The sequence below is a fragment of the Stylophora pistillata genome, chromosome 2 (genome assembly GCF_964205215.1).
Source record: "Stylophora pistillata chromosome 2, jaStyPist1.2, whole genome shotgun sequence".
Classification (NCBI taxonomy): Eukaryota; Metazoa; Cnidaria; class Anthozoa; order Scleractinia; family Pocilloporidae; genus Stylophora; species Stylophora pistillata.
Genome location: NC_142520.1, coordinates 7160494 through 7182200, shown reverse-complemented (window position 1 = coordinate 7182200; position 21707 = coordinate 7160494). Strand labels below are relative to the sequence as shown.

Here is a 21707-nt window from a genome sequence, read left to right as displayed (position 1 = left end):
CTCAATTGAGTGAATTAACGGTAAAGGGCCCGCTGTGCAGTACACCAGTGAAGGAGACCCAACACAGGGAAAATTAGCTAGGTTATTGACAGTTGCTGGGTGTTATTACTATTTACAAGTTGTTTTACGGGAAGGCTAGCTCCTCTGTGCAGTACCCCAGTAAAGGGGGTACTGCACAGTACCCCCAGGGGAGGGGTCCCAGCACCGGGAGAAATCTGTTTTCTATTTACACGCGAGAAAGGTGATCTCTATGCAGTACACCAGCTCAGGAGACCCAGCACAGGGGTGTTATGTAGTGGAAAAAGTATTAACAAGGGGCGTTTTACACTTTGATTTTGAGTTGACGGTTCTCAAATGAGCAGAGAGCGTTCCGATGAGCCCAGAGCCGCGCCTGGCGAAAGGTGGAAAGACGCTTTAATGCGGAGGCATATGCGGGTAGTGATTTTAGAGATTACAGACTTAGCTGAGGGCCTCCAGGATTCAAAAGTCTCTAGGTTCCGGGCGGCCCACAGCTTGTTGAGCGTGAGTTTCATTAAAAAGGAGGTAACACCCAACTCCACACAGGGGACACCAGATGATAAGAGTAGAATGCATGGGCAATTGTTTTGCGCTCACCGCAGCCCACGTATTGATCGCTCACGGCAAGCTCCCGCCAGGACTTGAGGTAAGCCGGCGTCTTGACCACCCCGTGAGCGATCCGCCACGCAATTTTGTTCTCCCAAATTGTGCTCAGACCAGCACCAAAGATTTATTCCCAAATGTGGCGCCAATTAAATTGGCACGTGAACCTCCGTTCCCACTGTGTGACACAAAGGAGCCGCTGGGGATGAGGCGGGAGTTAGCCTGGAATAAAAGGTTTTAGCACTGTGGTCAGAGAGAGAATCGAAATTCCCCTCCACCCGGTCAACGAGGGTCAGTGCAGCGCGGTAAATAGGGGGCTGGTCATCCCTTAAATGTTTGAGGACGTTATTGGAGCGGAGAAACGCCCAGCGTTTAATTCTGTGGCTCAGCGGAAAGCCGACCCAATATCGGGCGAAATAGACCCATTTAGCGGTGTAAGTCGCGTCGCCCACCGAAGAAATCCCCCGGAGTTTAAGGAATCGCGCCTTTTCGATGGGATTTACTACGGACAACCTCCCCTGTTGCCAGGGGAGCCGACATGTGTCGCGTTTGACCAGTTCGGCCTTACTGTTCCAGAGGAACTCCCAAATAGCTTTGGTGATGTGGGTGTGAACCCACTCAGGCATTTTTACCACTGTGGCAGTGTACCAGAGGCCCGAAGCTCCCAGCGTGTTAACGATCATAGATTTGCCTTTAAGGGACAGGGTCCTAGTGCGCCAGGTGTTAAGGCGGGTTTCGAGTTTTGCAACCCGATCCGCACAAACTTTCCTCGAGCCGGGAGACTCTTCGTATTTTTAAAGAGCTCAAGAGCCAAATACGCCATTTATAAATACCCCAATTTTAGGAAAGGAAGAACACGAAAGATACAAATTACCATTTTCCTTGTTTTGACGTCTCGTTTAGCTCTCTGGGATAGAAAGGTACTAGGCCTTTCTCTGGCGGAGTTTTACGAAAATAGAAAGTTACTTTTTCTCTTTACTTCCACCGCCGCCATATTGAACTGTCTGTAATACGATATACCGCTGACATTTCGTAACGGGCTCGAAATATCCCCGATTTCTGGTGATGTAAGCGATCTCCCCGCTTTCAAATGGACCCTGGGGAAGCTACCGAGGGTGTCCGCCTCATAGACGCTCCACTTTACTTCATTTAGTCGAAAGAAACCAATAGCCATTATGAAAATAAGCGATAAATGAAAGTTTTCCTAGCTGCTGTTACTCGTAAGAGTGATTGTAGGTACTCAAACCGCAACTGAACCATCTGTTACCTTTCCTTTGCTCACAAGAGTAAACCTTGGACATGTAAAACATGAAAACATCCATTGAGTTGTCTGAAATCTAATATACTTATGCAAATATAAACTTGATCATGACTTTCAGAAGGTTTATAACTTCTGTGGTAAGTTTGACAAACGCTAGCAAGATAATGTTTTTGTTACCCCTAAGTGCTTCTGGTAATAAAAATAACTGATATATAACATTTGTTAGTATAGAAAGTTTTTTTTACCTTTGGGAATCTCGCAAATATAACACGAAAGGCCAATGTTACCATCAAATATACCCCATGTGCCATTACTAGACTGCTTGGATATGTAAGCCATATTGCTGTCACCACTTGGCTCCCCTTCTCCCCATTTGCAAATCGTCAGCGGTCTTCCACTCACCCATGTCCAATTCTCAGCCTTTCCTATTAAACCAATATTCCATCTATCTTCACCGAAAAGAATAGTTCGCCTTTGCACCTCGTTACTGATGAAATTCCACTCTTCCACGGTTTCGATGGAAACTAGGTCTCCTCCTAATATTTGGCAGGTGGCTCTGCTCCAGGCCCAAGACCCTCCCCACCTCGAAAACATGTACCAAGAGTTTTTAAAAGATCGAATGGGGTACTCTATAAAATAATGAAAATAAGAACAAAAGTAATTATCATGTCGAGGATAAAAAAGTGATAATTATGATAATCATCACAATAACGATAAAGAAGAAAAAAATAGTAATAAGCTAAGAAACGTAACGTATCTCTATTTTCTATTTCTATCCGCATTTTTCAACATCTGCAGTGTATGTTTGATCAGTGTCAAAGTAGAAATACCCACATGCATATGAATACGAGTGGAATAAAACAAAAGTAACATGGTGTTGCAATTGAAATCGCTCTCGTTAAGTTTACATCATTTTCGTCTTTCATTAGGGTCAGTGTTGCTGTTGTTGTTGTTTTTTTTTATTGTTTGTTTGTTTTTCATGTAGTTAGGAATAAAAAGTAATTTTTTTTTTGAACAAGATAAGTTCTGCAAACCCGTAATGTTTTGTCTTAAAGGTGACATTTTCTCAGAGTTGCCTAAAATCCTGAGTTCAGGGAACCAGGATCTAAAAGCCACCCACAATACCTTTCTGGTATATCACTTTCCCACACGCTTTTTTCTGATACAATTGTATAATTATATAATTATCGCTCGCTCTTACAAGCGCAAGCAAAAACACAAGAATACTTCGATAAACGTGTGCTCGACAAATGTTGAGAAATGTATCCTTTCGATCGTTTTTCTTTTGTGCGCTTTGCCCGCCAAAACTTTGCTGTGGCTTGCTGCACAACAAAATAAAGGATGATCGTTATAACATGTGGTAAAAATAACGGGAAGCTCTTTTTCGGTGGGAAAGCAGCTCTTAGCAGGAGTGGTATTTGATACATATATCTTCATTACGGCGTCCTCTATCTAGGATATTCTATTTTGAATGATTGCACTTTGACTATACATAAGCTCGTGCTGTTATTTTACTTATTGTACATCGCTTATAACAAAGTTGACTTGCAGCCTGAACCACCTCCCCTCCCTTCCCCGGTTAGAACGCGCTTAAAAGAACGCATAATTAAATGCAAGTGTGAGTTATTCCAATTTGAAACCGCTAATGCGCACTGGACAGTTTATTTACTGCTTAAACGCACAAGTTAGGAGAGGCTTTCGATATTGTGAGAGCAATATATTTACCTCTCAAAATTAATCATCGAAATAATTTTTAACGGGACCAGGGCTAAGCGGAAATGGCTTAGCACTTATTATACTTTATGGGTGGAATGTTTGCTTACCCTGAGGAAATTCACAGAGGAAGGCATTTTCATCATATCCAGTGATACCGTTAAAGAGGCCTTCATTCTTGGATATTTCCGCTAGGCTGTCGTTGCCATTTCGCTCAGAATCTCGCCATTTCGAAATATTCAGTGGCTCTCCACTAAACCATGTCCAATTCCCATCCTTGTAAGACTTGAATAAACCAATATGCCACGCAGTAGTATTCCAACTATTAAGCTTTTGAATCTCACCCTTGATAAATTTCCATTCTTCATCGGTTTCGATGGAAACAAGGTTTCCTCTATGACTGAGGCAGACGATACTGTTCTTCCAATGATCTCCTCCCCATTTTGTAAAGATGTACGAAGAATTTTTGAAATGGGTACATAGACTTTCTATGAGAAACATAAATATATAAATGAATAAAAGAAAAAATACATATTTTTAGATCGTAACGATGACAGCAATAATGATAATGATGAAAATGGAGACGGAAAATACTGTCTATATTAATAATATTCATGCCTAACTAACAATGAGCACCGAAACTCGTTACTAAACCAAAAATTAGAATTAGGTTTAAGGTGATTCCTCATGAAAATAAAGGCTATCAAACAAATTGTTTTCAACTTTCCCTACATGTTCACTACCAGCGTGTGTTTCGAAAAAATACAATAAAAAAGAAAGATCATCGTGCTTGTGCCTGTACACCCCATTTATACCTGTACTGGCTCTAACCACACGCGTCATTTCATCGGCTCACGGTACATCAACAGGACTTTTGCACACTTTTAGTTGTATATCTTTTACTGTCGACGATTTTTTTTAAACTTCTCCAATTTAAACGGGATAATTTGTACACCAAAATAATGCAGTAAGAAATACAGGTCAGCGTGCTCGTCCAAGAGCTGAGGACCATTGTACCTTTTTTCCTGGTCATTGATTTAAAAACAATATCGCGTTCTCGAAATGCGCGTACTTTTTCACTCGATTGCGTGATTTCTATGCGCAATACGGGTTGCGCAATGCAATACTGAGGAATCACCTTAAGTTTTAAGGGTAAAAATTGGGGAGATCAAAGTGAAAGCGCTGTTATTCTTTATTTTTTCTTGTTCAGTTATTGTTTAGTTTCTTCAACTCACGTTTAGATCCACAATCGGACTGATGTACCAACGTAATATCTATGACTGATTATTATAAATAATCAAAATGTATTGATAAATAACCCTCATAATATTTTTTCCTATTCGTTTTAAGATACATAAAATTTGAATTACACTGCCTCACCTGTTCCTTGAAACTCCATCATCAATGGAAGGATAACTGCAGTAGAGAAAATGAGCAAACTCATCGATTATTATATCAAGAATAACGTTTGAATCAATGACAAACTTTATTAGATTTCTAGTTAGACTGGTACTGATGCATCGTAGCGCATTTTATTTGCTACAAGATCTTTAGCCTCTGCCAATAACTTTTATTTCCTTGCCTAGGGAGCTGACGGAGAAATTGTAAAAACGAGTGTTCTTCGCGAAAAAAAATGTTAACCGGCTATTCGGAGCGCATAAACTATTTACCAGGGTATCTAAGAGATAGTAATGCTGCGGTATACTCTGTTAATAGTGACGTAGTTCACGCAGTGATTCACCTAACTGCATGCTCAAGACTTACATTTACCTTTATTTCTCAAAGTAGTGTCAAAGACGTAAAGTGTTTCCAAAACTAAGATTTAAGAGCACCCTTCTTACAAATGATATTCCGTCCGAGCACTTTATTGCGGGTTTATTTAGTTCATTGCCTACATACCCCGAAGAAATGGAATTTTGGTATTTTTTTCTATTTTTTTGCGGGAGCGGGGTCGTAATTAATACAGGATACCTAGTTGTAGGTTTTGAGAAACGTATCTCTGAAGTTATTTATGCGGGAGACAAATTATATATAAAAAAGACAAAGAAAACAGTGCGCGCAAAGAAACAATCTCATCCGGCTTTGCCAAAATTGCAGATGGGGAAATGATATTTGAAAACTTGCCCTTATTATCACATCGCAGAGGACAGTCGTTCTAAGATATCCTAATAAGAGGTAAACTTTATGCGACAGCGAATGGCAGGAGTCGCACAGGCGTATCAACACCACCTAACGGTCGACCGCCTTTTGCTTTACAGCTTACCGGCGTGTCGCCTCACGCAAGGTAGACTTATCTATTGATCAAGTGACTCCTATCATAGTCTAGTTCAACTGTCCTTCATTCAGTAATCAAGATAGTAGACTTACCATACAATACTCGCGATTAGTTAATTTTCATTTTCTTAGGAAAGTAGATTTAAAACCTGATTGATCAGGAGTACATACTGCATATGAAATATAGGGAACGTCCTTACAGTAGTAACGCTATGAAACGCAATAGGTCAATAGGACAATAGGACTTTTCGTTGCCATCAGTCTCAAACACCATAGCTTAAAATGCAGAAAACACCTGTACCTTTGGAGAGCATTGGAGATCGTTTCTTCAGAGCTGTTTAAGGATCTAAGTTGCCGGCATTCAAACGTTTATTCAAGGTATTTGGTTAACAAAAAGAAAAAAGAAAGAAATCGAAAGAGGCAATCTCTCTCGTTCATAGAGTCAAGTACAGCCAACAAACACAGAAAACGTTTTTGACCTAAAATTGTTAAAGCGGTTCTATGCTTCAAAAAGTATTATTTGAAGAATGATAAGCAGAACAGCTTCATCTGTATCTATCCCTTTCCTTTGATTTTGTTTTCCTTATAGATCAAAACGTATTTTGAAATGATTTTCACAGATATTCCCTATCTCAAGAAAATTCGGTGAAAGATGGCAAAACATCATCTGGCTTAGACTCAGTCAGGAATTATGCCTCGAAATAACCAGGATGGGCGCTGATTCCTTTTGAGCAGCGACGTCGCATCCTGGCAGCAAAGCAAATGCTAGTGCCTTTTAACTTTATTTTATCGATGTATCCTTAGTTGTTGCTGAAATTTGAGGACCACTCAGTCATTTTAAAGCGTACTTTATGATCAACGGAAAAAAAAGGATGATGTTCTCAGAAACTTGTTTCTGAAAAAACCAAGAAAGTCAAACTATGGATCGTTCTGTGTAACCACTTTGTTGTTCCGCTTTCCGACCGCATTTTTTCCCTGTTCTTCAGTGTTCGACGTTGTCAAATTTTGAACGTTCCCTTGACGTTAGGTGGTTTAAATAGCATAGGAGAGGCATGGTTAACAGGAATATTTTGCGCCAGTTGGAATCATTGCCTGTTTTTATCAAGACAAGATCTACAAAAAATAAGTGACTCGAAAGGAAATGAAAATTGTGAATTAGTAAGGTCAATTTTTAAATGCAACTTAGCAGGTTTCACCCCAGAATTTTATCGATAAATTAAACGAAGAGGAAACGTTAAACTGAATTGATCTGTACTTTACCTAAGTTTATAATTTTGAAGCTAAACGTAGCGAATTCATTGAAAAAAGAATATCGAAATCGATGAGTGATGCCATATTTCTGCTACGAGATCGATGGAAAACATGCATTCTGCACTCGGGGTAAAATTCATTAAGTTCTAAAGACCTCTGGCTTCCGTTTGGAGAAAAACGGTTTACAACTCAAGTCCATGAATAGTCGAGGAAGCAGGAACTTAATCTAAACTGATGGAAATAAAAAAAATCAGGCCAACACAATTGACTGTCGCTACCGCCATTAACTAATTTTGGAAATTTCTTGTCCAAACTTGCCATCTTTCTATCGCAATCATTGTTTTCTATAAAGCCTGTTTATAGAATGAGCACGGGTGAACACCCTTCCCTTTTCGTGCAAGATTGTCATAAGTTCTAAACGATGAACTTAATCCGTTTTTGTGCGCAGTAGATCTTCCAATGTGTGCTTGTCGGCTGACATCTCGTCACAGCAACTTCAGAAGGTAGCTAGCCAGGCTATTGTGTTCTGAGAGCCTACATGTTATTTCTAAATGGTATTTCACCGAACGTCATTTATGACACAATAACCATGAATTATATCGTGAATTTCGATTTCATAACCGCGTAATTTTGTCATTGTGGTTAATTGTTTCCAAATCATTTTACGTCATTACAAAACTAACAACTATATTCCGAAACAAGCTTAAACACCTCTCTTCCTTTGTTTTAATTTATATATTTATCGTTATTACCTATATTCTTTTCAAGTATAATAATAGTCAAGAACAGACGTTAAAAAATTGGTTTCGCTGAGAGAGCCTAATAAAAGCCGCCGATGATATCTTCTCTCCGGTTGGATTTCGTTTGGGGTTACAGGATGTTCCAATACCGAGATATCTTTGTCTAACAATCCACTACTTCCCATACATTTCCAGACCATAACCTCTGGATAAAGTAGAGTTTGAACTTACTCGGCGCACAACGTATCGACAGTGCTGTAAACATTTTACCGGATTGAATCCCACTTGATAACAACTCAAGCGCGACAGATTTTCTAACGTTTTAACAGAGATAGCGTGTAATGGACAAAACAATACTCGATCGCTTCTTACTGACATAAGTCACAATTATTTTCTTCTCTTTATAAACGGACAAATGAGGCTAGAGGCTATTTCAACCAGATGTGGAGCAATGATTCGCTTTATAAAAACAAAGAATTAAAGATACTAAAATAGCTTTGTAATAGCGCAGATCGTAAAAAGTTGATAGATTACGCGGTTAATGAAAATAGTACCAAGGAATCATGTTTAAAGGTAGATGTCTTTTGCGATTTAATATTTTTCCTATCGAAAAATATTGCAAATGTCCCATCTTTTAAACGGAAAAAGATAGCAGGCTGTAGTTGTTGACGTCTACATCGTATGCAAATAACTTCTTCGGCATGGGAATCAGGATAAGCACGAAGGGAGGGGAGGGTGTGGGCGTAGAGGAGTCGGTCAACACGCTAAATTAGAATAAGATTCCAAATCTAATGACAGACTGAAAATATGACATAACATCGTAAAATTAAACTTCCTCAGTGCCATACTGTTTCATGATGGATTTTACATCTTTCTCATTGAATACCATCATATGCTCGGCTTGATGTGCAACGACCAATTTTTTGTTTTGTTTTGTTTTGTTTTAAGAATAGATCTTCGTTGCACGCTCCGCAAGCTCCGCTATGAATTAGACAATTCAGTACTCGTGAGTTAAAAAATGTTTGCTTCTCGAAAAAAAATAAATTGGAAAACTCGTTTAAATTTGGAAAAACGAGAACGCAATTTAAAAAATTGCATTGCTTGGAGGAATGCATGTATATTTATTTATTCTCTTTTATTTTCTTCAATCAGTATTTGGGTGGAATTCATTCATTTCTGCAGGATACGGGTGTCCTTTTGAAGGAAAACATTTTACATGATTAATAAAATGAAAACTCAAGGAGGCAGAGGCCGAATTAAAAAGATAACGTAAAGATAAACCAGTCGTGAGATGATCGGTCGCTGATGGCCTTCATCGTAAAAATTCCTCATAGAAACTCGCGTCCTGATTTCTATGCAACAAGATGATGAGGGGAGGTCGAATGAAATTCTCTCTTCGTTTTGCACAAGATTATTTTATTCCACAGGAGAAGTGTCTGACTTATTTCGAAAGGACGAACTTTGTTTTACCACGAGAGAGGTCAGATACGTATTTCTCGGCTGATATCTGTCACAATATAACTTTTAGAAAGATCGTAACGAATCCACTATGTTTCTGAGATCCTACGTATTACTTCTGAAAGGTGTTGCATATCACGTCAAAACATAACAACTATGAATTATATCGTCCATTTCAAATTTAAAACTGCATAATTAGGTCATTTTGGTTAATCTTTTTCAACTCATTATGCGTCTCAACAATTAAACCTATGTGTTGCACTGAACTTCAGTTAAAGACACAGCAAACATGAATTAAAACAACCATTTCAATTTTAGAGCCACATAATTGTGTTATTATTGTTAACTGTTTCGAAATCATTTTCCTTCTCAACACAACTGAAAATGACACATAAAAAAACCACCTTGAACATATCTCTTCCTTTGCTTTTGTTTATCTTTTTATTTTATCGTTATTATTTTTAAGTGTAATAAAATTCAAGAACAGACATTAACAAAGTTTGATCTATTCTCTTTCTGAGAGAAACAGAGTTTTATAAAAGCCACCAACAAACACCTCGTTTTGTTTTTTCTGTTTGTTAGGACTGGGGGCTACAGGATGTTCCCAAGCCAAAATACCCACATCTAACCATCCGCTACTTGCTTATAATTTCTTTGACATAACCAACAAATGTTGTGTAGATTGTACTTACTCAGTGTACAGTGTATTGACAGGGCTGTGAAAATTTTACCGGATTGATGCCCGCTCTTCTCTCGATTCATCAAGCTTACGATATGCAACAGTTTCCACTGGTAGATGTCGGTATCAGTTATGTTGGCTCTTGTAGAGGTAACAAGGCACATTCAACAGATTTTCAACGTATCACAAACTTTTTTCTAAGGAGGTAATGTATAACGGACATCATACAGGATCGCTTGTTACTGGCATAGCTATAGGTAACCACAATTTTTCCCTCCATAAAGAAGGCTGCGATAAGGCTATAGGCTATTTCTACCATCTGAGGAGCAATGTACACCTCATAAAACCAATCACGATTTTAAAATCGCTCTGTGAGTTAATATTTCGTTATGCCGTGTAGGATAATAGGTGGATTAAATACATTTTTAATGACAAGCTAGTTCAGGAATTACGTTTATGGGGGATTGTCTTTTATGAATTATAATATTTCTTAGCGGAAACTATATTTAGTAGCCTCCCTGTACGGACGGAAATAATTTTGCACCATCCATCATATAAGAAATAAAGCAGCGCGCCGGTTGTAATTGGTAAAAATAACGTCACCAGCGGGATCCATCTGGAATACATGTAGATACCAGGGGAGGTAGGAGTCCTCCGGTTACTCAACGTTATGGGAACTGCGATAAGCTTGCGGGAGGAGAGGGAGGGGAGGCGTGTCTCAAGTATAGGGACTTTTCTCTTCATTTATTTTTCTTCATTTAATGACTAGTTTTAGACGGAGACAAATAGCAAAGATCAGCACATGCAACTGAAATATAGAGATTTTAACTTGACTAATATTCAACCACCATGATTTTTACCGCAAGAAAAAAGTGTGTTTCAGTATTTTTAAAACTTTTTTTTATCGGACATTATGGCCACACTAGTTAATGCTTGGTTCGACACGGAAAAAAAAATACAAAGAATTGAACCATTAATTTTTTAGATGTATCTTCGCCTATGCGGGATCGGTCTACGTGCAAAACATAATGTGGTTCAATTTACCGGTTCTCGTTTTAAGATTTCACGACGAAAGCGATGAGAGTCTTGGCTTTAATGTCTATTCAAGGTATCTGGTTAAAAAACAAGAAACAAGTCAAAAGAGGCAATCTCTCTTGTTCATAGAGTCAAGCACTGAAAGCAAACGCAGAAAACGCTTTTGACCGAAGATGTTGATAACGGCTGCGTACTGCAAAAAGTATGATTGAAGAACAATGAGCAGAACAGCTTCCATCTGTATCTATCTCTTTCCTTTGATTTTACTTTCCTTAAAGCTCAAAAGTTATCTTGAAATGATTCTCACAGTTATTGCTTATCTAAAGAAATTTCGTTGGAAGAGGCCAAACATTATCCGACTTGTTGCTCCAGTATCCGACCAAATTTTTGCCTTGTTCTTCACTGTACTACTGTTTCAAATTTCGCGCGTTCCCTTGACCCTATGTAATGTAAATGGCATAGTAGGGCATAATCAACAGGCATATTTTGCGCCAGTTGAGATTATTACTTGTTTTTTATCAATGCAACATCTAAAATAGAAAAGGGAATCGAATGAAAATGAACATTGTGAATTAGCAAGGTAAATGTTTAATTGCAACTTAGCCGGTTTAACCCCAAAAATTCATCGATGAATTAGGGACGAGGAAATTCTAATAAATGCTTTGGCGTCCGTTTATAGAAAAACATTCAACAACTCAAGTCGATGAAAAGTCCACGAGGCAGAAACTTAATTTAGAGGGAAATAAAAGATAAGCACGTCACAAGTTGATTGTCGCTGACGGCATCAATTGTGAAAATACTATGTCCAAACTTGCCTTTTGTTTATCACAATCATTGTTTTCTATAAAGCATGTTTATAAAATGAGCTCGTGCAAGATTGTTCATTCCGCTTGTAAAACGTTTAAATAAGTTTTAAACGATGAAATTGATTCGTTTTTGTCTGAAGAAGATCTTACAATGTGTACTTGTTGGCTGACAACTTGTCACAGCAACTTCAAAAGGTAGCTAACTAGGCTGTTGTGATCTGGGACCCTACCCAACGAGTTATATCATGCATTTCAACTTCATAACCGCGTAATTTATTCATTGGGGTTGTTGTTATTATGCATATTAGGTTTGCCGTTGTTATTTTAAATTTGAAATATTTCACAGGAATAGTTAATTTGATCTATGATTGGTCCAGGTGTGTCTTTTCCTTTTGTTATTCAAACTTTCTTTTTTAGGAATTAGCATATATATAATAGTGTATTTTGTTTTCTTTCTCTGTTGTTGTAACCGTTTATTTGGACGTGATCGGAATAAAAGAAGCAGAAGTTTGTTTTAAACGTGCAAAAATGTTTAGGTTATGGGCCCAGGAGTACGTAAATGAAACATGGAGGAAAAGTTCTCGATCGACAAACTTAACGGGAGCAATCGGAACACTTGCTCCCGTTAAGTCGAAAGGGCGCGTTCCTCGACTTGCCGACAAACGATACCGCTTTGGTTACGTTACGTTGACGACACCTTCACCGCCGTTCGACACGACGAAATTGACGTATTCCACCGCTACCTTAATGAACAAAACACTGACATACAGTTTAATTACCAGAGAAGTCGAAGAAAATGGCAAACTTCCTTTCCTAGACTGCCTGGTAAGCCACAACGACAACTCATTACGAACGACAGTTAACAGGAAACCGACACACACCGACAGATTACTAGACGAGTCATCCTACAACCCTACATCACAAAAAGCTACAACTATCAGAACTCTAACACGACGCGCACAACTAGTATGCGACTCGACAGACAGCTTATCCGACGAGAACAAATACCTTCACCGTGTTTTTACGAAGAACAACTACAACAAAGACTTCATCTGACGAAACACTCACCGACCCACTACCACTACCGAAACAAACGACACCGCAACCCCTACGACTACAGCAACCATACCGTACATAAAAGGCATGTCTGAAAACATCTCGTGCATCTTACTACCCTTCAATATCCGCGTCGCCCACAAACCCATCACCACACTACGTCTGTTACTAACCAACGTTAAAGACAAAGACGAACCGAGGAACAGACAGGAAACGATTTATAAGATCAATTATTCCGACTGCCAAGTCTCCTACATCGCTGAGACATGCAGAAACCTGTAATTTATATATATACCTTCTTTTAATGTTGTAACATAGGATATGTGATTATTTATCTTATGACTTAATAAAGATTCAATTCAATTCAATTCAACAAGACTGACTGAACACAGACGGGAGACGAGGAAAGGTGATGTCAGCAATCACATTGCTAAACACCATCGACTTACCAACCACAACATTGACTGGGACTCTGCGCAATGCCTAACCTACAGCACTGACTATTTTCAACGACTGACTCTGGAAAGCTGGTTTACTAACTTAGAACAGACTCCCCTAAACAGATGTCAACAACTACCCGCTCCATACAAACGACTCATTCACGACATAAACATCACAGACGACCGAAAAAGAACGACCTAACTTTACCGACAGATCGAAACAGACCAATCACGACCGACTTACGTCACTTGAGTCTTACAGCCAATAACATCACGGCAAAACCAACCGATCATTTCACACGAACTGGAATAAGAACATTCTACTGACAACAATCATTCACTTGACTCTGATGATGACTTCCGCACAGGTTGTCGAAACGTCAGTCACTACCACCGACAACAGTCTTTCTCAGGACTCACTCACCAGGACGATCAGACTACACCTTCACATGTTACCCCCGGGTTCAAACCATTGACTGCAAGAAATGAAGAATTTAAAAGATGACTCTCCAGGGGAACTTCGACTGTCAGTAACAACACGAAAAGCATCAGTCAGATATGGTTATGACGAATACGCAGACACGGCAACTCACAGCGTACACCATGTCGCCTATCATCTTTCTGGGATTGATGAACCTACATCTATACAAGAAGCAAGATCAGGTGATCACGCTGCAGAGTGGAAAGTCGCGACGGATTCAGAATACAATTTGCTGATTGAAAACAAGACATGGAGGTTGGTTGAGGTACCTCCAGGTCGGAAAGCTGTTGGGTGCAAATGGGTGTTTAAACTGAAACACTCATGTGACGGTACAGTGGAACGATTCAAAGCACGCCTAGTGGCCAAGGGCTGCACCCAGAAATATGGTATTGACTATGATGAAACTTTTTCGCCTGTTGTTCGTTTCTCTTCAATACGTTGTCTGCTAGCATTTGCAGCTCAGAATGATTTGCTGATTCACCAGATGGACATAGAAACAGCCTTTCTCAACGGTAAACTTGATGAAGAAATTTACATGCAGCAGCCGGAAGGATAAGTGAAACCTGGGGAGGAGCATCTGGTATGCAAGCTAGAGAAATCGCTGTATGGTTTAAAGCAGTCTTCCCGTTTTTGGAACAAAGTTATTCGGGAGTGCATTGAAAAGATTGGTTTTATTCAAGCCTCTGCAGATCCCTGCGTATTTATCAGAAAGGATGCACTGACTATTATTGGGGTCCACGTTGACGATCTGATGATTCTAGCAAGAAACATCACGGAGATGAGAAGTGTCAAGGACAGTCTAAAGCTGCAGTTTAAGATGAAAGATATGGGAGAGCTGCATTACTATGTCGGGGTCTGTATCGTTCAAGATGTGAAAAATAAGCAAGTCTTCCTTCATCAAGGACACTATGTCGAAAAGATGCTCGAGAAGTTTGGGCAAACAGAAGCAAAACCGGTGTCTACACCTGCTGATTTGAACGTCAAGCTGCAAAAGGAAGATGGTTTTAGCAGACCAGTTGATGTGACCTCGTATCAATCGATTGTAGGAAGTCTACTTTATGCTGCAATCGCAACTCGTCCAGACATCGCCCAAGCAGTGGGAGTTGTGTCGAAGTTCTGTGCCAATCCGACACAAAATCATTTAACAGCAACAAAGCGAGTCCTCAGATATCTGAAAGCAACTGCATATCTTGAATTGAGTTACAAGAAATGTGCTGATGGAAATTTGATTGGTTATTCAGATGCAGATTGGGCGGGTGATATGGATGACCGTCATTCTACCTCAGGAAACGTGTTCTCACTGGCGTGTGGGGCAGTAAGTTGGCTAAGCAAAAAGTAGGCTACCGTCGCATTGTCGACAACAGAAGCAGAGTATGTAGCACTCAGTACGGCCACTCAGGAAGCAATCTGGCTTCGAAGGTTATTGGCAAACATAGGAGAACCCCCAGAGGGACCAACTGAAATATATGAAGACAACCAAGGGGCTATTTCGATGGCTAAAAATCCCGTGGGCCATGCCAGGACAAAACACATCGATATACGTTACCACTTCGTTCGCGAAAGAGTACAAGACAGAGCGATCACCTTAAAATACATTGGCACGGACGAGATGGTTGCTGACATCCTTACGAAACCTTTGCCTAAGCATCGCTTTGAGAAACTTGTTACTAAGCTAGGCATGAAGACTGTCAAATAAGCAACGTCAAAAGTGGGAGTGTTGTTATTATGGATATTATGTTTGCCGTTGTTATTTCAAATTTGAAATATCTCACAGGAATAGTTAATTTGATTTATGATTGGTCCAGGTGTGTCTTTTCCTTTTGTTATTCAAACTTTCTTTTTTAGGAATTAGCATGTATATAACACTGTATTCTGTTTTCTCTCTCTGTTGTTGTAACCGTTTATTTGGACGTGATCGGAATAAAAAAAGCAGAAGTTTGTTTTAAACGTGCAAAAATCTTTAGGGGTTAACTGTTTCCAAATGATTTTGCGTCTTAACAAAACTAAAACTACATTCCGAAACAAGCTTAAACACATCTCTTCCTTTGCTTTTATTTGTATATTTATCTCCATTACCTGTATTCTTTTCAAGTATAACAAAAGTCAAGAACAGACATCGACAAAGTTTAATTTGTTTTGTCGAGAGAGCCGAATAAAAGCCGCCGATAAAATCTTTTTTCCAGTTGGATTTCGCTTGGGGCTACCGGATGTTCCAAGACCGAGATATCTTTACCTAACCGTTCACTACCTCCCTTATAGTTCTAGAGCATAACCACTCGATAAAGTGGAGTTTGTACTTACTCAGGGCACAATGTATTGACAGTGCTGTGAACATTTTACTGGATTGAAGCCCACTTATCGCCCAGTTCATCAAGCTGATGATATGCAGAAGTTGCTTCTAGTAGAGGCCGATATGATTATGTTATATACTTCTTGACTTGATAACAACCCAAGTGCAGCAGATTGTCTAACGTTTTAAAAGAGATAGTGTGTAATGGATAAAACAATAATCGATCGCTTCTTACTGACATAAGTCACAATTATTTTCTTTTCTTTATAAACGGACTAATGAGGCTACAGGCTATTTTCACCAGGTGTGGAGCAATGATTGGCTTCATTAAAACAAGTTATTGAAGATACTGAAATAGCTTTAATTCGTTTACATTTTGTAATAATGCGGATATTAAAAGGTTGATAAAATACGCGGCTATTGAAAATGGTTTAGGAATCATGTTTAAAGGTAGATGTACTCTACGAATTAGTATTTTCCCTATCGAAAGCTATTGCAAGTGTCCTAATTGTTATATGAAAAAAAAAAAGAAAAACAATACCATCCATCCATCAAAGAAATGAGACTGCGGTTGCAGTTTTTAACGTTTACATCGTATGCTAATAACTTCGTTGGCGTGGGAACCAGGATAAGCGTGAAGGGAGGGGAGGGAGGGGGCGTAGAGGAGTCGGTCAATGCGCTAAATTATAAGAAAATTCCAAAACTTATGACAGACTGAAAATATAACATAACATCGTAAAACCTCCTCAGTGCTATACTGTTATTTGACGGATTATACATTTTTCCCATTGAATAATGTCATATGGTCGCGCGATGAACAGTTAGAATTAGAAGTAGACAATTACTCGTGAGGTAGAAATGTTTGCTTCTCGATAGGACCAAGGTTGGATATTTTCTGCAGACAAATATACAGGTATGCTTTACAAATGGAAAAACTGTTGTTGTGATTGTAGCCAGTCCAGTCCTCGCGCGGTTACTTTTCGCGTCTTTTAGTCACGTGACCAATGCGTTTTTGAACTAGAGTAGTCGTAAGTTCGACACAAGTTTCGGTAGATTCAAGCTCCTTTAGCGTGCTTTCTTTGTCTTGCTATCGCGATCCTTAAGGTTGGACAAGGTAACAGTGTATGTGCTTTATGTCTTAAATTCGATAAGTTTTTGTTTTGAGGTTTATTTCCAATTTATTTTATGTGTTTTTGTGCAGCGTCGCTCGACAGATGTTTGCATCGAGCCTTAAGTGTAATTTTTGCGTTTGTTTTGGCTTTACGTCTTCAGTTGAAGTCAGTAAAGAACTACCAGACTTAGCTACGTTGGTTCGTTTAATCTATGTAGTTGCAGTTGTTGTTTTAGTTGTTTTTCACTCATTATGCAACATCTCCGAATAATTGAATTGGATGGTACTGAAAACTGTCATTTGTGAATGCAACTGAGCTACTTCGCCTCAATATTGTATTTTTGAAAGTTTAATTTTTTTCTGCAAATAAATATACAGGTATACTTTACAAGTGGGAACATTGCTCTCATTTTAGTTGATTTTCACTGATTATACAACCTATCCGAAGAATTGAACTGAATGGTAGCGAAAACTGAAACTTGTAGTTGCAACTGAGGTATTTCGCCTCGATATTGTATTTATGGAACAATTAAACGATTAAGAACTATTGAGATGAAATGATTTATTATAAATATAAATCTTAAGATTTTTCCATTCGGAAACTATTCACTTTACAGAGCGAATTCATCTAGAAATGGAACAATTAAAATCGACGACTGATGTCATACTATTGTCATAGGATCTATTAAAAACATAAGTACTATATCATTTTTTTTTTCTTTCTTTATTCCGTCTTTGGTGTAATTCATTCATTTCTACAGGATACGAGTGTCCTATTGAAAGAAATATTTTACATCTCATTAAAATGAAAACTCAATGACGCCAAAGGCAAGTTAAAAAGACAACGTAAAGATAAACCTGTCACGAGTTGATCTGTCGCTGACAGCATTCATTATAAAAATTGCTCGTACAAACTCCTAACATTGTAAATGTACTTACTGCAGACTAATTTTGCGTTAATATTACGATACAGAATAGTTATTTAATAAATATATTTGAAAAAAATCCTTACGCCTTGATTGTTTATGTCAGAATATGGCTACATGCTTCTTTCCCCGATGCTTCTCCAACGAAGAATTTTGATTCAAACTTCCTCTCTGAGCGCAACATTTACAAGAGGCAGTCTCAGATACCACTATGCGGTTCAGCCCGAGAACCTGGCGAAGAAAACGTGGTTCTGACAACCAAGAACGCGCTCGCACATGCTAACCGCGGAATATCTGAGTGAAAACATGAGAAGATGCACAGGAGTAAAGCATTCTTTATGGTCAGCAAAACAAAAGTTTAATGTTCTTAGAAAGTTGTTTTTTAAAAAACGAAAAAAGCCATAATATGGATCGTTCCGTGCAACTACTTTGTTGTTCCGCTTTCCAACAGAATTTTTGCCTGTTCTTCAGTGTACTACTCTGTCAAATTTTGCGCGTTCCCTTGACGTCAGGTGGTTTAAATGGCATTGTAGAGACATGATTAACAGGAATATTTTGCGCCAGTTAGGATCAGTGCCTGTCTTTATCAATGCAACATCTACACAAAATAAAAAATTCAAAATGAAAATTTTGAATTAGTAAGGTAAATATTTAAATGCAACTTAGCCGGTTTCACCCCAAAGTTTTATCGATAAATGAAACGGCGAGGAAACGTTAAACTGAATTGATCTGTGCTTTATCTAAATTTATGATTTTGAAACTATACGTTGCGAAGTCATTGAAAAAAAAATTAAATCGATGAGTGATGCCATAGTTCTGTCATGGGATGGATGGAAAACATGAATACTGCACTTGGGGTAAAACTCATTGGCTTCCATTAAGAGAAAAATGCTTTACAACGCAAGTCGATGAAAAGTCGAGGAGGCAGGGACTTAATCTAAACTGATGGAAATAAAAAAATAAATCCGACACAATGACTGTCGCTACCGGCATAAACTAATCGTGAAAATATATTGTCCAAACTTGCCATTTGTCTATCGCAATCATTGTTTTCTGTAGAGCTTGTTTAAAAGATGAGCTTGGATGAACACCCTTCCCTTTTCGTGCAAGGTTGTCATAAGTTTTAAACGATGAACTTAATTCGTTTTTGTGCGAAGTAGATCTTACAATGTGTGCTTCTCGGCTGACATCTCGTCACAACAACTTCAGAAGGTGAGAGGTGTTGCACCGAACGCCACTTATGACACAATAACTATGTATTACATCGTGCAGTTCGGTTTCATAACCGCATAATTTTGTCATTGTGGTTAATTGTTTCCAAATCATATTACGTCTTTACAAAACAAGCTTAAACACCTCTCTTCCTTTGTTTCAACTTATATATTCAACAGACATTAAAAATAAGTGTTTTGTCGAGAGAGCTTAATAAAAGTCCCCAATACTATATTCTTTCCTGTTGGATTTCGCTTGGGATTACAGGATGTTCCAATACCGAGATATCTTTATCTAACTATTCACTACTTCCCATACATTTCTAGAGCATAAGTACTAGATAAAGTAGAGTTTGTACTTAGCGCACAAGGTATTGACAGTGCTGTAAACATTTTACCGGATTGAAGCCCACTTGTTAAAAACCCAAGCGCAACAGATTTTCTAACGTTTTAAAGGAGATAGTGTGTACACATGGACAAAATAATACTTGATCGCTTCTTACTGAGATAAGTCACAATTATTTTGTTCTCTTTATAAACGGACCAATGAGGCTGGAAGCTATTTCCACCAGGTGTGAAGCAATGGTTCGCTTCATTAATACAAAACATTCAAGATACTGAAACAGCTTTATTCGCTCACGTTTTGTAATAGCGCAGATAGTAAAAGGTTGATAGATTACGCGGTTAATGAAAATAGTTTCAAGGAATCATGTTTAAAGGTAGATGTCTTTTGCGATTTAATATGTTTCCTATCGAAAGTTATTGCAAATGCCCCATCTTTTAAATGGAAAATATAGATTGTTGTATTTGTTGACGCCTATATCATATGCAAATAACTTCGTCGGCATGGGAATCAGGATAAGCACGAAGGGAGGGGAAGGTGGGGGCGTAACGGAGTCGGTCAACACGCTAAATTATAATAAGATTCCAAACCTAATGACAGACTGAAAATATAACATAACATCGCAAAGCTTCCTCAGTGCTATACTGTTTCATGATGGCTTTTGCATCTTTCCCATTGAATACGATCATATGCTCGGCTTGATGTGCTACCACCATTCTGTTCTTTTTTTTGTTTGTTTTAAGAATAGATCTTTGTTGCACGCGCCGCAAGCTCCGCTATGAATTAGACAGTTACTCGTGAGTTCAAGAATGTTTGCTTCTCGATCGGAGCAATATTGGATATTTTCTGCAGAAAAATATACAGGTATGCTTTACAAATGGCAGCATTGTTGTTGTTTTACTCGTTTTTCACTGATTATGAAACATCTCCGAAGAACTGAATTGAATGGTAATGAAAACTGTAATTTGTCAATGCAAATGAGCTATTTCGGCTCAGCATCGTATTTATGGATCGATTAAACGATAGAGAACTGTGATTTGCATGTTCAGTGGAGCACGTAGAAAAAAGTAGAATTAATTATCGTAATTACGAATTCGCCTCGACTACGCGCGGTGGGAAAATCAGGTCATGTGACTTGTAATTTAAAAGGAACAATTTATGCTGTAACTTCATTCGAAGCTAGTCATCAACGGTCATAAAAACGCAAACATCAAGATAAAACATCAAGGGATCCGACTACGCAGAAACACAAATTGTAAGTTACGAAACCGTTTATCATTTCGACTAAGAATATTGTAGATAATAATGTATCCCGAAATTATTTAATTTCAGTTGACTACGACGTAACCCCGGATGTAACGAGCCGTGTCTTACATTAGTACAAATAAAGCCTGACAACGTTGATCCCTGGGCTAATCTTCAGAATAAGTAGCCCCTTCAACCATAGGAGCGAATCAAACTGCTCAGATGAAATAGTCTGTTATAAATATGAATGTTGAGATTTTCTATTTGGAAACTATTTAATGTACATCGCGAATTAACTGAGAAATAGGACAATTAAAATCGACGAATGATGTGATACTGCTGTTATCGGATCGATGGAAAACATTAGCACTGTACCACCTTTTTTTTCTATTTTCATTCACTCTTTGGGTGGAATTAATTCATTTCTACAGGATGCGGGAGTTCTTTTGAAGGAAAACATTTTACAAATCAATAAAATGAAAACTCAAGGAAGCAGAGGCCGAATTAAAAAGATAACGTAAAGATAAACCTGTCGTGAGATGATCTGTCGCTGATGGCATTCATTGTAAAAATTCCTCGTCTAAACTCGCGTCCTGATTTTTATAGAGGAAGATAACGAGGGGAGCTCGAATGAAATTCCCTTTTCCTTTTGTACAAGATTATTTCATTCCACAGGAGAAGTGTCTGACCTATTTCAAAAGGACGAACTTTGTTTTACCGCGAAAGAGGTCAGATACGTATTTCTCGGCTGACATCTGTCACAGTA

General features: G+C 38.6%; 2 protein-coding genes across 2 annotated transcripts in view; one reads left to right on the top strand and one right to left on the bottom strand.

Annotated features, from left to right (window-relative positions):
• The window catches only part of LOC148736907 (polycystin-1-like protein 2), a 20264-nt gene extending 15225 nt beyond the window's left edge, over window positions 1-5039 (bottom strand). Inside the window, exons 1-3 of the mRNA XM_088747700.1 lie at window positions 4976-5039; window positions 3706-4083; window positions 2128-2511 (exon numbers count right to left, since the gene is read on the bottom strand). Coding sequence (XP_088603826.1) covers window positions 2128-2511; window positions 3706-4083; window positions 4976-5039 — 826 coding nt within the window. The remainder of the gene's footprint in view (window positions 1-2127; window positions 2512-3705; window positions 4084-4975) is intronic.
• LOC148736903 (uncharacterized) overlaps window positions 1-21707 on the top strand; it is a 334451-nt gene that overhangs the window by 283463 nt on the left and 29281 nt on the right. The gene's annotated exons all lie outside the window — the stretch shown is intronic.